The sequence below is a fragment of the Bufo bufo genome, chromosome 1, assembly GCF_905171765.1.
Source record: "Bufo bufo chromosome 1, aBufBuf1.1, whole genome shotgun sequence".
Classification (NCBI taxonomy): Eukaryota; Metazoa; Chordata; class Amphibia; order Anura; family Bufonidae; genus Bufo; species Bufo bufo.
In genome coordinates this window covers 56,914,179-56,931,840 of record NC_053389.1, presented here as the reverse complement: position 1 = coordinate 56,931,840, position 17,662 = coordinate 56,914,179, and the positions used below count along the sequence as shown (strand labels likewise).

The 17,662-nt window shown below is 46.1% G+C and overlaps 1 protein-coding gene across 1 annotated transcript; it reads left to right on the top strand.

The window, feature by feature from the left end:
• Positions 1–1,448: 1,448 nt before the first annotated feature.
• DPAGT1 (dolichyl-phosphate N-acetylglucosaminephosphotransferase 1) lies at positions 1,449–16,894 on the top strand. Its single transcript, XM_040424864.1, has 9 exons — positions 1,449–1,657; positions 2,812–2,932; positions 4,542–4,755; positions 6,520–6,666; positions 8,629–8,713; positions 10,760–10,948; positions 12,458–12,545; positions 12,632–12,784; positions 16,562–16,894. Exons 1-9 carry the CDS (start codon positions 1,512–1,514, stop codon positions 16,625–16,627), a joined length of 1,209 nt encoding a protein of 402 aa, XP_040280798.1. The 5' UTR covers positions 1,449–1,511; the 3' UTR covers positions 16,628–16,894.
• Positions 16,895–17,662: the final 768 nt, after the last annotated feature.

Here is a 17,662-nt window from a genome sequence, read left to right as displayed (position 1 = left end):
TTATTAGCAGTGTTCAAACCAGCACCTGGATCTGAATACTTTTGTAATTGCCTGTAATAAATGTATCTGCATAGCGCCACCTGCTGTTTTTCCTATTTCTCTGTCCACCTGATTGAGGTGAACACACATGCTCAGTTTCATTAACTGCCTCTAGGGTAGCCAGACGTCCGGTTTTAGGCCGGACAGTCTGGTTTTTGGACTCCTGGTCCTCCGTCCGGCGCAAGGCCAGGACGGACAGAAGTCCTCCTTTTTTGTTATTATGGGTGACAGGACGGGACCGCTCAGGCATGATCACTTTAAGGAGACAGGGCCACGTTTGGATCACACTGTGACTGCGCGCTTACGTGACGTCAACGTTATCAGCGCGCGCTGCAGCTGCACCGGCCAATTAATTCTGGTTTGTGCAGGCGGGAACTAGTCGGGAACAGAGGAGCGCGGAACGGGACCTCACGGGTGTGCTGCGGACTGCTGCGGTGGTGCCAGTCACAATGACAGCACTACTCTTCTGCCCAGCTCTAACTACACAGTGCCACTCACCCCATCGCCCTGCCTCTCCTCTGCCAGCCAGTCAGCAACGCGTCTACTGAGCCTTCACTAGTGCCACCTCCACCCACCTAGAGGCAGAGCGCGCCGCCCACAGTGAGCCCAGCCAATCTGGCCTTGGTACCTTATTATTATATATGTGCTGGCCTGGTATAAGTCATACATCTTATTAAGATGTATAGCTGTACATATATAATCATATAAGGAGATACCCAGGTTATAGTATGTATGGCCCATATCACTATATACAGAACATGTATAACTTACCAGCTGTACATATATAATTAAATACAGGAGATACCCAGGTTATATCATTAGCGTGGTCCATATCGATATTATACCGTATAACATCTTCTTGTATATAATGATATGGACCATGCTGGTATAACCTGGGTATCTCCTGTATATAATTATATATGTACAGCTGGTATAAGTTATGGCAAACTCTTGGAGGCAGCGAGGAAAGGAGTGAAATATGGAAAGTAGTGCAACATTTCTTACTGATTCCTGGTGTTTACATTCTGTTCATAATAGTATCTGTATCATGTAGTATCTTGCATAGTGTAGTAATACTACAGTAGTATTGAACTATTGTGCGCCACTGTCCCCGGTACGGTGTCCTCCTTTTTGGGGTTCTGCAAGTGGCCACCCTAACTGCCTCCTAGACTGTGATAGGGAGAGGACACCCCCGTCCCACCCTAAATTGTCGGCTTGAAACAATAAAATAATTTCTCATTTCTAATTCTTTCCCTCCTTCAGAACGATGAGACTGTACATCCTCCTGCCACCAGGGGGAGCTCTGTTCTTTTGCTGGCTTTCTCGCGGCTCTGTGTACAGTCGCATAGCTTTAATGGAGACCACGCCCCCTCGTGTCTCCAGCCAATGACGGCCCGGGAGACGCGGCCGCACTTCAGTGGTGACTGCGCTGAGTTGGTGAAGCCGGAAGTGTCGGCTGCTGCAGGGGGAAGATGCCGGCGGTGCCGCTGCTGGTGAATGTCGGGTTGTCGCTGCTGGGCGGCCTGGCTACAGCTGCTCTCATCCCGGCTTTCCAGGACCACTTCATCGCGGCCAGACTGTGCGGGAGAGACCTGAACAAGAAGGAGAAGAAGGAGATGTAAGGCTTCAGGACATGACGGTTATTTACAGCAGGCACTACAACTCCCAGCATGCCATAGAGCAGTAGTCTCCAACTTAGCTCTCTGCACCTGTTGTCGGACTATGACCCCCAGCATGCTGTAGAGCTGTGGTTTCCAACTTGTGCCTCTCCAGGTGATGCAGGACTACAACTCCCAGCATGCTGTAATCAGTGGTCTGCCACCTGTGTTGCAAGACTATAACTCCCAGCATGATGTACAGCAGTCATCCTCTAGTTAGCTCTCAGCATGCTATAGAACGGTGGTCGCCAACCTGGGGCTCTGCAGCACTACGACTCCCAGCATGCTGTAAAGCTGTGCGCTCCAACCTGCGCTGCTCTATCATTTGCAAAACTGCATACAACTCCCAGCATGCCCTGAGGCCGGGGAGCCACAGATGAGAGGTTGTCGGGGCATGCTGGGAGCTGTAGTTGGGCTGGGCTGTGGATATCGGCATTATTTTGTGTAGTCGACCAGATGTATGGATGTCAGCAAAACCAGTTAAAGGGGAAGTCCAGCTGGAGATGGCACCCCCAGGAGCCGGAGGGGATGGCTGCTAGAGAGGACTGGTCACACATCGCCTCAGTCAGCGGTCCGCTCTTTACTATGGCAGCGATATCGTAGGAGGGAGCTTTCTAGTTAGTTAACCCGTCTTAAAGGGGTATTCCTTCAAACAATGGGGGCATATCTCTAGCAGATGCTCCCATCGTCTGGTAGGTGCGGGTCCCACCTCTGGTAGATGATAAGCTGTTATTATCACTTATTGTGAATGGTAGATCCAGTGTTATCTTTATAAAGGTGTTACTTGTCATTCTAATCCTGCCTGTGATAATAATGAGATGACTACTGAAAAGTTGCCTGTACAGAAAAGGAAAACATTGACCTATTAGGCCTAGTGGTCAGGGTAAAAATTGCATGATGATGATTATATACATTTTTAGTAAATAGAGAAAGTGACATGGGAAAAATATAAAATAAAAATAAAAACAGGATTTTAACATAAGTCATTTCAACAATAGATAATTTTCTGAAGACACATTCCCTTTAAACAACAGGTAATTTTCTGGTGGCTCTGATATGATCTATGTGGGATCAGTGTATTCGTGGTGTTCATCCCTTGTCCTTCTCTCCACAGCCCAGAGTCTCTAGGAGTGATCAGCGGCGCCGTGTTCCTGCTCATCCTCTTCTTCTTCATCCCTGTGCCGTTTCTCAGCTGCTTCATTGAAGAGAAGTGTAAAGAGTTCCCACATCATGAGGTGACGTCCTCTCCTCGATGTGTTAATCCTGAATCCGCTCCACCTCAGCTTGCGGCCAAATGCTCATTCGTCCGACATCTCTCCCCCCCGACCCCTCCCCCGTACACATGCACGCTCCGGTGGCGGCTGATCTCCCCTGAGAACGAAAGGATCGGGCATGGTGAAATCCAGCAGGCCAGCCTTCTTTCCCATGACATCTGCTGCTGGGGGGAGAGCTGTGAGGCCACCATACACATTAGATGGTTGGCCGGTACCACCAAAATCCGTGGTTTTAGGCAATCTAGATCTAATATGGTCTGTGAGCTTACAACTACAACCCTTAGGCCCCTTTCACACGGGCGAGAATTCCGCGCGGGTGCAATGCGTGAGGTGAACGCATTGCACCCGCACTGAATCCGGACCCATTCACTTCAATGGGGCTGTGCACATGAGCGGTGATTTTCACGTATGACTTGTGCGTTGCGTGAAAATCGCAGCATGTTCTATATTCTGCGTTTTTCACGCAGGGCAGGCCCCATAGAAATGAATGAGGGATGCGTGAAAATCGCAAGCATCCGCAATAAAGTGCGGATGCGGTGCGATTTTTCGCGCATGGTTGCTAGGAGATGATAGGGATGAGCAACCCCGGACCCCAATAAAGTCTATTCACTGTATTATTTTCTCTTATAACATGGTTATAAAGGAAAATAATAGCATGCTGAATACAGAATGCTTACTAAAATGTGGCTTTAGGGGTTAAAAAATTAACTCTCCTCATCCACTTGTTCGCGCAGCCGGCATCATCTTTTTTCAGGACCTGCAAAAGGACCTTTGATGACGTAATCGCGCTCACCACGTGGTGACGTCAGCGCAGGTCCTGCTGAATGAAGATAGGTCATGAAAGAAGACATGCCGGCTGCTCGAAGAAGAGGATGAGGTGAGTTAGTTTCCCCCCCCCAAGGCACATTGTACTATACATTCTGTATTCAGAATGCTATTATTTTCCTTTATAACCATGTTAAATCTACAGAACACCGATCCCAAGCCCGAACTTCTGTGAAGAAGTCCGGGTTCTGGTCTAGGTACCACAGTCAGTTTTTTATCACGCGCGTTAAAAACGCATTGCACCCCGCGATAAAAACTTAACATCGGAACGCAATCGCAGTCAAAACTGACTGCAATTGCGTACCTACTCGCGTGGTTTTCCCGCAATGCACTGGCGACGCATCCGGAGCAAATCCGGGACACCCGTGTGAAAGAGGCCTTAGGCTATATTCACATGACAAAACGGTCTGTTTTTGACAGCTTTTTTTTTTTTTTTTTTTTTTTTTTATAAAATAAGGAGGCCTTTCTGATAAACGGTCCCCTTTAACTTTATGGGGGCTGACAGAAAAATTGGACGTCCTATTTTTTTCGACGTCCGTTATTCACAGGCTGTGTGACTAGCCCCATAGACTACCATTGTCCTTAAAACATGTGAGGGCCGTAAAAAATAAAAATAAAAAATGTCGTGTGAATGTAGCTTTATGAATTCTGCTCACATCTCGTTGTTTTATGTGTGGCCTTTCTTTTTTTTGGACTTGTGTACTAAGTTTTTTTTGGTTTTTGCTTTGTTCCTTTTCTTTTGCAGTTAGTTGCTCTGATCGGATCTCTACTTGCCATTTGTTGTATGATTTTTCTCGGCTTCGCCGATGATGTCCTGAGTCTACGCTGGCGACATAAACTGCTCTTGCCCACAGCAGCATCGCTGCCATTACTAATGGTCTACTTCACTACTTTTGGTAACACTACCATCGTGGTGCCCAAACCCTTCAGGCCAATTCTCGGGCTTCATGTGGACTTGAGTAAGTGGATTCAAGGAGTCAGTCCCATGCGTAGGACTGGAGTATATGGATGTAAATGAAAGGGGGTCAGTTACATAGAACGGTATGGATTCCTTAGGAGGTAGGTTGCCCGACTTTATAATAGGCTGGATCTGTACTTTATAAGTTCAGTCTTATCATAGTTTAGCAGACCACGACACAACCTAAGGTGGCAATCTTTGACAAGTCCTACTTAAAGAGGTTGTCTGGGCTTTTAATATTGATGACCGATCCTCAGGACAAGTCATCAATATCAGATCGGCGGGGGTCCGACACCCGGCACCCGTACCGATCAGCTGTTTGAGGAGATGGTGGGCGCAGTGTGCACGTGCCGTCTCCCTTCTCTCTTGCTATGCTGCTGTATGTCTATGGGACAGCAGCACCGGACAGGAAGAGAGAAGGAAGATGAGTGAGAGAAACACGGACGCACATAGAAGGGGCCTGTATTTTGCAGATCCGTGATATGCGGACTGAAATACAGACACAGTCGTGTCCAAGGCGCCTAACACTTTAGTACAACAATTATCTCTGTGGCCTCTTTATTTCCAGGATCGGTCAGGGACTGATCCTAAAGCCACGGCATACCCTACCCCCCACTAATTAGTATGTGACTACTTCACCTGGGCTTTTACTACTGATGACCTATCCAGAGGATAGGTCCTCAATATCAGATCGGCGGGGGTTCGACACACTGCGCCCCCGCCGATCAGCTGTGTGAGGAGACGGCGTGCGCACGTGCTCTCTCTCCCTTTTCTCTTCCTGTTCGCCGCTGCGGTCTATGGCAAAGACTATAGTCAGCAGCAGCGGCCAGGAAGGGAGACGACACATGCATACGCCGTCTCCTCATACAGCTGATGCCGTGTGTAGGACCCCTGCCGATCTGATATTGATGACCTATCCTGAGGATAGGTCATCAATATGAAAAAGCCCGGACAACCTCTTTAAAGGCGTTGTCCAGAATTTATTTTAAATCCCCTCCACCCACCCAGCGGTACCTAAGATCTATCTATACTCGCCCGCTCCCCGCAACTCAGTGTCGCCTCCTGGGGGCAGTCTTTACTGGACTTGCAGTTCCCGCCTGTCAACGTTTGGACAGACTGGGTCACAGGTGGTGTTGCAGCCAATAACTGGCCTCAGCAGTGACAGGTCTTCAAGCTACACGTGTCTCAGCAGTGACCTGTCAGTTGGGGACGCATCACAGTTGAGGCCAGTCATTGGCTGCAGCGGCGCGCGCAAACCCGTCTGTCCTGAAGTTGCACGGAAGTCTAGTGAAGACAACCTGGGGGCAATGGAGCCAGATTGGAGGGCGGGGACTGGGTGAGTAAGGATCTCTTCACAGGTACCTATGGTTCAATGGCTTGTGTGCCGTGATATCGCGCCATAATGTGATGTCACACTGTAGTGTAGAACCGCTCCATCTGTATGTGTCGGGGGGGCTTTCCTGTTGCATACACCAATCAGTGTCCGTACACCCTTACTTGTATCCTTATGGCTGGACAAAAACCGCAGCATGCTGTAGTTTTATACCGGCCGTCTCCCGGCATGTTTGCCGTGCTGCGGCCAGACCTCCGGCCTGCCCCCATTATAGTGAATGGGGCCGGACCGGACTTCCGGCGGCACGGTGGATTAGCGGTAGCACGGATCCGACAGGCTGTATCCGAACAATCTGCTGGACCCTATTACTGCAAGTGTGAAAGTAGCCTTTTTTAGCTATGTGGTATGATCGGTTTTCTCCCTCTTCTTTAGGTCTCCTGTATTATGTGTACATGGGGATGCTGGCAGTATTTTGTACTAATGCCATCAACATCCTGGCAGGAATCAATGGTTTAGAGGCCGGTCAGTCGTTGGTCATTGCTGGTTCCATAATAATCTTTAATATTGCAGAACTGAATGGTGAGTACCTGGATGTCTCTTGAGCTACTTTGCGGGTTTTGTGTGGTTTATTACATTTTTCCCTCCTAGTTAATTTTCTGTAAATACATTAAAAATGGGGTTTGCCGGGAGAAAAATATTGATGACCTATCCTCAGGATAGATAATCAATATCTGATCGTGAGTATCTGACTCCCGGCTCCTCCGCTGATCAAGCTGTTCGGCCAGTGATGTCCTGTTCGGTCATGTGGCCTAGCAGCAGCTCAGTCTCATTTAAGATGAGACTGCAATACCAAGCACAGCCACTATACAATGTAAGGCGCTGTGATGGGCCTGATCGGTGGGGGTGTCGGGAGTTGGTCCCCACTAATCTGATATTGATGACCTAAGTATGGGTCATCACTATCGTATTCCAGGAAAACACCTTTATGTGTAAAAGTTTATACTACTTGACAATACCAAATGTACATATTTTTTTCATGTTTTACTACTTTTTCATCATAAAATGAGTTGTTTTTTTTTTCCTTTGCATCGTAGTATTTAAGACTTAACTTTTTTTTTTTTTTTTTGAGGCAGCTCTTACATTTAACTTATCTTTGGCTAAAAATCATTTTCAATTGGCCTTTATTAAAAATATTAAGCCATTCTGTCACAAAGGGTTAACTGTTTTTCTAACTGTGTGACTGGTACTTTCACTTAGATCATAATAAGCCTTATCTCTAAATTACTGAGAGGTCATAAACACTTTATTTAAGCCACATTCTTATCAGTAAGATAGGGATTGAGCTGTAATGAGTGTTTATAATGGCAGAGAGCAGAGATAAGGAGTCGGTCTGCTTATTAGATGACGGACAAGACAACAAATCCACAGCAGCTAGTAGAGCATGTCAGCTCTGTACACAAAAAAGGATTTCATATTGTTAATGAAGACCAATTGAAAAAAATGATTTTTAGCTCAAAGTACAATGCAATAAAAAATAAATAAATGCCTTTAAGGAAAGGACTCCCATAGCAACCATTGGGACCACAGGGGACCAAAAGGGGGAGAGAAGGTGCTCCATCCCTCTGTAAACCCTTTAGATGTAGCGTTTGGGGTGGCTCAATTCCTGCGCTAAAGTAATAGCTGCCATACTGTATATTTGTGGCACGGTGCGGGAATTGGTTAAAATGCACCAAAAACTGCATTTGCGAATTCATCCAGGGCACATTTTTCCCATTGGAGCTCATTTTCCTCAGGCAATATTGTTGTGTTCTCTTCATGATTGGATATTTAAAGAGACTCTGACACCTTTTGAAAACTCCCTAAACTACAGGAATCAGTAAATAGATGCAGTATGGGCGATAAGTGTTTGATCGGTGGGCGTCTGACTGCTTTGACCCTGGCAATCAAGGGGACAGGGGCCCTGTGTTCCCCTGGTTTAATGGAGCAGCGGCCACGCGTTCATGCCACCACTTCATTCACCTCTATGGGAGTGCCAGAGATAGCCAGGCACTTTTACGTCACTATCTCCCTACTATGCCTTAGGGCTCTTTCACATGAGCGGATGCCGTGCGGGTAATGCGTGAATGACAGCCAAGCCCTGTTCCGGACAGCAGAGACACGGAGCATTAACATGACTGATAATGCTCTTTGCCTCTCTGAGATCTTTTTACTACAAAATCACAGTGAGATAAAGTTGTAGCAAAAAGATCACAGAGGCACGGAGCATCATCAATCATGTTACTGCTCCGTGTCTCTGCTGTCCGGAACGGGGCTTGGCTCTCTCTCACGCAGCGGATTACCCGCACGGGATCTGCTCGTGCGAAAGAGCCCTTAGAGTTGAATGAGCATGAGTCACCACTGCTCCATTGAAATGTGGGAACATAGGGCCCTCGTTCTTGTGATTGACGGGGACTCTAGCGGTCGGACCGCCACCAATCGGACATTTATAGTCTAATCCCTTTTGGTGCGGTGTTCATATATTTCTGGCTTTTTGCCTTCTAGGTGACTGCCGTGATGACCATCTCTTTTCGCTCTACCTTATTATTCCTTTCTTTTTCACCACATTGGGCTTGCTGTACCATAACTGGTAAGGAGTGGTTTTCTGATTTTCATAAGCACTAAGCAGTTTACCTGAATCAGCGCTGCACAACATTAAAGAAGTTTTCCAGGATTTTTTAACTGATGACCTACCCAAAGGCTAGGTTATCATTATCTGATCTTTGGGGTCTGACACCCAGGACAGCTGCTGATCAGCTGTTTAAGATGGCACCAGCTCTCGCAGTAGTGCCACAGCCTTCTCCCTGCTTTCCATGTACATGCTTCGCCATGCTTGGTATTGCAGCTTAATGGGGCTGAGCTGCGCCTAGGCCATGTGACCGATGAACATGACGTCCCATGGCCTAGGGAAAGCTGCGAGCACCGGTGCCGTCTCAAACAGCTGATTGGCGGGGGCTCCGGGTGTCGGACCTAACGGATCAGCGACTGGTGACCTATTCAGAAGATAATTCATCAGTGAAATAATCCCAGAAAACCCCTTTAATTGTGAAATATAATTGGAGGTGCACTTGTAGGACATAATGGCCACAACCAGTTGGCCGGGGGCAAATGTGCAGGTGAAAAACAGGTGGATGTAGCACTGCCCTGAGCCCTGTGTCCCCTTCATTCTCAGCATCACTGGGGGCAGGGGGGATTGGCCATAGACCCTACAGGGAAATTTCCCAGTGGGCCGATCCCAAGGGGGCCAGCCAAGCCCTCTTGATGGCCGCAGGCCAGGTACATAATGATCTGATGCTCAATGGCCACAGGCGCCCTCCTGAACTCAACTGTATTACTGTACTCATGAGGGTGATACAGTTGAATACTGTGTCGTATTTTGTGCTGCCCTGTGGTATTTGGTTCTGCTGGGGCGGTATTCTGTGCTGCACTACGGTATTGCAGGCCCTGCCAACTTGTTTTGTCCCATCTTCTGTCAATTTGGACCTACCTACAACATGGGGCCACTTTTAGTTCCCAATCCGCCCCTGACTGGGGGTCCCAGACGTTAAACCCCCACTTATGATAAAGTGGTAACATATCCTAGTGGTACACCATCATTTTATGAGATAGGAATACCCCATTTCATATGCTAACTACAAACTGAAAGAACGACTGAATGTGTATTTTCCAGTTAATGTTCATTTTGCCCCATATAATGGATAGAAAGATGGATAAAATATTGGAAATATTCCCAAAATATTTATTTGTGGCAACACCTCCTATAATTCTGCAAAAAAAAAAAATATATAATTCAAAATAATCTAAAAATATAATTTCAGTCTGGTCTCAGGTTTCCATGGTCCAAAGATTAGGTCAGCTATAATAAATCCCTGGTTAGTTGGAGGTTGTGTGGTCCCCGAGCTGTTTTTAGGGAGTCCTGCTGCTGTCATCAGAGAAGCTTTCACCGGGTCCTCACTTCCCAAAACCAGAAACCCCCTTTTAAAGGGATTTTTCGAGGGCTGGTTAAAGGGGTTCTGTGCTTTGTGATCTAGCAAGAAGGGATTGCCCAAAGTTTTCCCCAGCTAGGACCCCCAAAAGATTAACAGTAATCTGTTTGGAAACTTGCCATTAAGTGTTCCATTTCCCTGGAGCGCCACCACAGGTAAAATGAAGCATTGCACACTCCACATTCAAAACAGGAGGACAGGGCAGGTCCTCCAGAGTGAGAGACCTTCTTTGGAAGCGCAGAGGACCTCCGTCCCTTTGATTGTATTTTCAAGGGGCTATGCCACAGTGGATTTTTATTACCTATTGAGAGAACACAACTGGAATCTGGGCCAATCACTGGAACAGTTTCAGTGGAGCAGTGGTTGAGAAAAGACATTTAGTAAGAAGCATGGTGCACGCCCGACAGCCAATCCATTGTAATTCTGTTGTAGTGATCGGTGGGAGTCCCAGCCCCTTTAAATTAGCCGAAACCAAAAATACAGCAAAAACGGACAGAATCAGGGGTCGCCTTGTGCCCTTCCTGTTATAGACTCCAGTCTGATTTATCTCTGATCTGTTGAATGCTGATTATTCTGTGCATTTGCCTCCTGATCATGTTTCTTCCGTTTCGGACTGATGTATTACTTCTGTCTGGTTTCCTCTTTATCAGGTATCCTTCCAGAGTCTTTGTTGGCGATACGTTTTGTTACTTTGCCGGTATGACGTTTGCTGTGGTCGGCATCATTGGACACTTTAGTAAAACCATGCTGCTATTCTTCATTCCCCAAGTGCTGAACTTCTTATATTCATTGCCACAGTTACTGAATATAATCCCGTGTCCTCGTCATCGCCTACCAAGGTAACGCATCCTTTCTCCACCATCATTTCACACATTTCTTTCCTGGTATAGAGCTGCAATACCAGGCTGAGCCTACAATGTACAAGACTGTAACTGGTTTACAAAGAGGCTGCAGCCCCTGCAAACAGCTGATCCTTGGGGGTGCTGGGTGTTGGACACCCACCAATTTGATATTGATGACCTGTCCTAAGGTTAGGTTATCAGAATTTAAGACTCGGAAAAACCCCTTTTAAAGGGGTATTCCCATCACAGACAATGGGGGCATATCGCTAGGATATGCCCCTATTGTCTGATAGGTACGGGTCCCAACTCTGGGATCCGCACCTACACTGAGCATGGAGCTGGGAGACTGGTGGCTGGAGAACCCCAGCGCTCTCCCCATAGTAGTGAATGGGAGCGCACCGCACTTGCGCAGCCACCGCTCCCATTCATTTTTATGGGGCTGACGGAAATAGCCGAGCCAGCGTTCGGCTATTTTCGACGGCCCCATAGAAATGAATGAAAGGCGGTCATTCTCTGTGTAGGTGCACCTATCAGACAATGGATATGCCCCCATTGTCTGTGATTGGGAAAACCCCTTTAAGCCTTCCATTACCAAGGATTGCATGCATGCAAGATGGCATGCAGGTAAATATCAAGAGGAAGCGACGCTCACACGGGTTTGCCGGGAGTTGTACCCTGGCCGATCTTATATTTATGACCTGTCCTAAGCATAGGTCATCAATCTTAAAGAGGACCTTTCACTAGTGTACAAACTAAAAAACTAACTATATCTGTGGGCAGAGCGGCACCCAGGGGTCCCCCTGCACTTACTAGTATGTCTGGGCACCGCTCCGTTCGGCGCCCAGACATACTAGTAAGTGCAGGGGGACCCCTGGGTGCCGCGCTGCCCACAGATATAGTTAGTTTTTAGTTTGTACACTAGTGAAAGGTCCTCTTTAAACCACTGCACAACCCCTTTAACCTCATCACTGCCCAAGAGCACCATAAACTTACATGAACTCCTTTACTGTTGAAGAACACCAGAGATAGAGATGGCATTAACTCCTCACTGCCCTAGACCACCTGTGGCAAAAAATACGGATAACGTGTGTGTGTGTGTGTGTGTTTGTATATATGTATATATATGCACTTATTTATTTTGTGTGGAGCCATTGTAATAATGCCTATTAACAGGACTTGTTCTATCTTTTTTGTGGGACTGAGCTAGGAGATAAGTATATTACTGTGCAAATACATAGAAGCCCTTTAAGAATACATTCACATGATCATTAAAAAAATCCATTAAAAACAGGCCGTTTTTTCAACTGGTGCTTTCTGAAACACAGCCATTAAAAAAACGTCTCTCTTCAATTGTATGGGGGCCTTTAGTCCGTGAAAACGGCCAAAAATAGGGTATGACCGTGTGAATATGACCATCGACTACCATTATGATCAAAAAAAAAAGAAGCCATTTTATTGCCGTTGTGTGCATGCGATCTAACCACAAGTGTCTGCATATTTCTTCAGGTTTGACCCCAGCACAGGAATGCTGAATATGAGCTACTCTAAATTCAAGGCAAAAGATCTGTCAGAAATTGGAGCTCTTTTTATAAAGGTAACGGAAATAATTTCATGTCACATTGTATTTATGTAATTATTAAGAGAGCAGCAAATAATCTGAATTACAATGACTGCCTTCAGGTTGCTGAAGCTCTTCACGTGGTTGATGTCAGACACCAGGTGGGTGACACAGAATTCATGGAGATCAGTAATCTCACCCTGATAAACTTTGTGCTGAAGATTATTGGGCCAACGAAAGAGAAAAACCTCACGCTGCTCTTACTTATGATCCAGGTACTGTGAATATTACACATTTCCACTATTCCTGTAAGAGTCGAATACGAGCATGACGTTTGGGCACGTATTTACAGCGGCAAACCACCTTAGGCTACTTTCACACTAATGTTTTTGTTGGAAATGGCAGGGGTCAGCAAAAACGCTTCCGTTACTGATAATACAACCGTCTGCATCTGTTATGAATGGATCCGGTTGTATTATCTGTAACATTGCAAAGACGGATCAGTCATGAACACCATTGAAAGTCAATGGGGGACGGATCCGTTTTTCCATTTGTGTCAGTTGACTTGTCCGCATCCCATAACGCAGGCATGCTCAACCTGCAGCCCTCCAGCTGTTGTAAAACTACAACTCCCACAATGCCCTGCTGTAGGCTGTTCGGGCATGCCGGGAGTTGTAGTTTTGCAACAGCTGGAGGGCCGCAGGTTGAGCATGCCTGTCATAACAGAAAGAAAACCACAGCTTGCTGCGGTTTGCTCTCCGGTATGAGAAAGGAATTAAACGGAACAGAATACATTTTGGAGCATTCCGTTCTGTTTATTTATGTTTTGTCCCCATTGACAATGAATGGGGACAAAACGGAAGCGTTTTTCTCCGGTATTGAGATCCTATGACTGATCTCAATACCGGAAAATAGAAACACTAGTGTGAAAGTAGCCTTATTCTTCTGTCATTGTCACCCTCCCGTAATGCATTTATTCTTCACTTGGGGTAAATGATTCCAACTCCCCGGAGCTTGTGCAGGTTTCATTTTGGGTATTCTAGAAGTGAGCATTTGATGCCATTCAACACAGGCGTTGCAGTCATTTTGAATCCTGTGCCAGTTCTGTCAGCACTAGCTCAGGAATCTGAGGATCCCCAAGCACACTTGGAAGAGTTCAGGGCCCCTCTTCATTGTGATGGAGCTCTCTCCCTTGCAATCTTATGAGATATCTCCAAGACACATCAGATGAGAGTGCAACCTGAAGGGCAATGAGTAAAATAAAATATTGTTAAAGTGGAAATGATCTGCCAAGTACGTGTATGAAGACCGCGTAAGAAGTTTGTGATCTCTGATCGCCACTGATTTTCCAAAACTAAAGGACTGTATAAAGTACTTAAAGGGTTTCTATTACCTCGTTTTGACATAATTAGCTATCAGACACTAGCGATCCGCTAGTGTCTGCTCTACCAAACAATGCTATTATAATACCCGTGTGCAGCCGTTTGCCTAAAAAACGAACTTTTATTGATATGCTAATGAGCCTCTAGGTGCTATGGGGGCGTCTTTTCAGCACCTAGAGGCTGTCTACTCACACAAAATGCCGCCCAGTGCGTCCCTCCAGCCCGCCCATCTCCTCTGAAATGCGATCCTCCCTCTGAGCCAGCGGACGAATTCTCGCGCCTGCGCTGTGCGCGTCTGTATTCGGCGCAGGCAATGTCTGACCACTCCCTGCACAGATATCTCCACTGCGCCTGCGCCGATGACCAAGATGTCTGTGCAGGCAGCGGTCAGACATTCACTGCGCCTACGCCGAATACAGACGCGCACGGCGCAGGTACGAGAATTCGTCCGCTGGCTCAGATGGAGGATGGCATTCAAGAGGAGATGGGCGGGCTTAACGGACGAGCGGGGCGGCATACAAGAAAAGACACCCCCATAGCACCTAGAGGCTCATTAGCATATCAATAAAAGTTAGTTTTTTTAGGCAAACGGCTGCACACAAAGGTATTATAATAGCATTGTTTGGTAGAGAAGACACTAGCGGATCGCTAGTGTCTGATAGCTAATTATGTCAAAACGAGGTGATAGAAACCCTTTAAAGGAGTTTTCCCAGATGCAGAACTCATCACCTATCCAAAGGATAAGGGCTTATGGCATTCCGTGCATTGGGGACCGCAGACTGATGCAGACCAATTCAATTTGAATGGCTCCATGATCCGTTCCGCACCTTCCTGATTCAAGTGAATGGGTCAGCATCCGTGATGCATTGCACAAATGGCCAGTGCCTGTATATTGCGGACCTGCTGTTTGTGGGCTGCAATATGTGCACGGCTAGGCAACAGCCATGTGTATGAGCCCACTGTACTTTTTGCAAGCTCATCAGTGTATGAAAAAAAAAAAAACATAAATATACAGGTCCTTCTCAAAAAATTTGCATATTGTGATAAAGTTCATTATTTTCTGTAATGTACTGATAAACATTAGACTTTCATATATTTTAGATTCATTACACACAACTGAAGTAGTTCAAGCCTTTTCTTGTTTTAATATTGATGATTTTGGCATACAGCTCATGAAAACCCCAAATTCCTATCTAAAAAAATTTGCATATTTCATCCGACCAATAAAAGAAAAGTGTTTTCAATACAAAAAAAAGTCAACCTTCAAATAATTAAGTTCAGTTATGCACTCAATACTTGGTCGGGAATCCTTTTGCAGAAATGACTGCTTCAATGCGGCGTGGCATGGAGGCAATCAGCCTGTGGCACTGCTGAGGTGTTATGGAGGCCCAGGATGCTTCGATAGCGGCCTTAAGCTCATCCAGAGTGTTGGGTCTTGCGTCTCAACTTTCTCTTCCCAATATCCCACAGATTCTCTATGGGGTTCAGGTCAGGAGAGTTGGCAGGCCAATTGAGCACAGTAATACCATGGTCCGTAAACCATTTACCAGTGGTTTTGGCACTGTGAGCAGGTGCCAGGTCGTGCTGAAAAATGAAATCTTCATCTCCATAAAGCTTTTCAGCAGATGGAAGCATGAAGTGCTCCAAAATCTCCTGATAGCTAGCTGCATTGACCCTGCCCTTGATAAAACACAGTGGACCAACACCAGCAGCTGACATGGCACCCCAGACCATCACTGACTGTGGGTACTTGACACTGGACTTCAGGCATTTTGGCATTTCCCTCTCCCCAGTCTTCCTCCAGACTGGCACCTTGATTTCCGAATGACATGCAAAATTTGCTTTCATCCGAAAAAAGTACTTTGGACCACTGAGCAACAGTCCAGTGCTGCTTCTCTGTAGCCCAGGTCAGGTACTTCTGCCGCTGTTTCTGGTTCAAAAGTGGCTTGACCTGGGGAATGCGGCACCTGTAGCCCATTTCCTGCACACGCCTGTACACGGTGGCTCTGGATGTTTCTACTCCAGACTCAGTCCACTGCTTCCGCAGGTCCCCCAAGGTCTGGAATCGGTCCTTCTCCCCAATCTTCCTCAGGGTCCTGTCCCCTCTTCTCGTTGTGCAGCGTTTTCTGCCACACTTTTTCCTTCCCACTGAGGTGCCTTGATACAGCACTCTGGGAACAGCCTATTCGTTCAGAAATTTCTTTCTGTGTCTTACCCTCTTGCTTAAGGGTGTCAATGATGGCCTTCTGGACAGCAGTCAGGTCGGCAGTCTTACCCATGATTGCAGTTTTGAGTAATGAACCAGGCTGGGAGTTTTTAAAAGCCTCAGGAATCTTTTGCAGGTGTTTAGAGTTAATTAGTTGATTCAGATGATTAGGTTAATAGCTCGTTTAGAGAACCTTTTCATGATATGCTAATTTTTTGAGATAGGAATTTTGGGTTTTCATGAGCTGTATGCCAAAATCATCAATATTAAAACAAGAAAAGGCTTGAACTACTTCAGTTGTGTGTAATGAATCTAAAATATATGAAAGTCTAATGTTTATCAGTACATTACAGAAAATAATGAACTTTATCACAATATGCTAATTTTTTGAGAAGGACTTGTACAAAGAATGATTGTAATATATAAAAATCCGCCTTTACAGCATGCTTTTGTGGCTTTGGCAGGTTCTAGGAAGCGGCTGCGCCTTCTTAATCCGGTACCAGTTGGTTCGGCTCTTCTACGATGTGTGACATCCAGCACGGACTGTACTTGAATGGTTCCCAGTGATCTTGCTGTTTCTTTACAGCCGTCCCTAGGATATGACCGACTGGTGACTTTTGTCGGAGAAGCGATCACACAGTTAAAAGTGGGGTCCATCCTCCTTTTTTGCAGCTATGCACTTAACATTTTTGGTGTACCCGGAGCGGGTGCTAGTACGTTGGCCAAGTTGTTTTGAAGGAACTAAAGCAGGATATTTGTTCATTGTAAAATATTAAAAGGTTTATGTTTTTATTGAATTTGCTTTTTTAAAATGTCTTGTTATACCCTACAGAAACCTATAATGGAGGAAGAACCACACTTATCAGCTACCGGCAGTAGTTGTCACTTATCTTATTCTCCAAAATGGTATATAAAAAAAATAAAACTACCGTGATACTTGCAGGGTCACCAGGCCTTGCTGTGTCCGTTACAGCATCTTCAAGGCTCTGGCCACATGGGAAATGACAGCTTCAAAGGGGTTATCTGGCAATTTTCATATTGATGACCTATCCTTATGATAGGCAAACTGCAGCTCTCCAGCTGTTGCAGAACTACAACTTCCAGCATGCAAAGACTGCCTACAGCAGGGCATGGTGGGAGTTGTAGTTTTGCAACAGCTGGAGAGCTGCAGTTTGCCTATCACTGGGATAGGACTTAAATATCAGATTGACTGAGGTTAAACAGGTGGGAGCGCAGAAGATCAGCTTCTCCTTTCTAGGCCATTGATGTCACCGTACATCAGTCACATGGTCTAGGAGCAGCTCAGTCCTATTCAAATGAATGGAGATAAGCTGCTATCCAATGTGCAGCGCTGGGCCTGTTGAGGAGGTCACAGTTTTCTCAAACAGGTACTCAGCGGTAGTCACACCCACATATTGATGTCCTATCCTAAATATATTTTCATCAATATGAAAATCCCAGATAACCCCCTTTAAAAACTATGTACACCTTTTGAAGGATTTTTTTTATTATTGCATTGGTCTTTATAAAAAATATGGAGTCCTTTTTTCTGTACAGAGCTGACA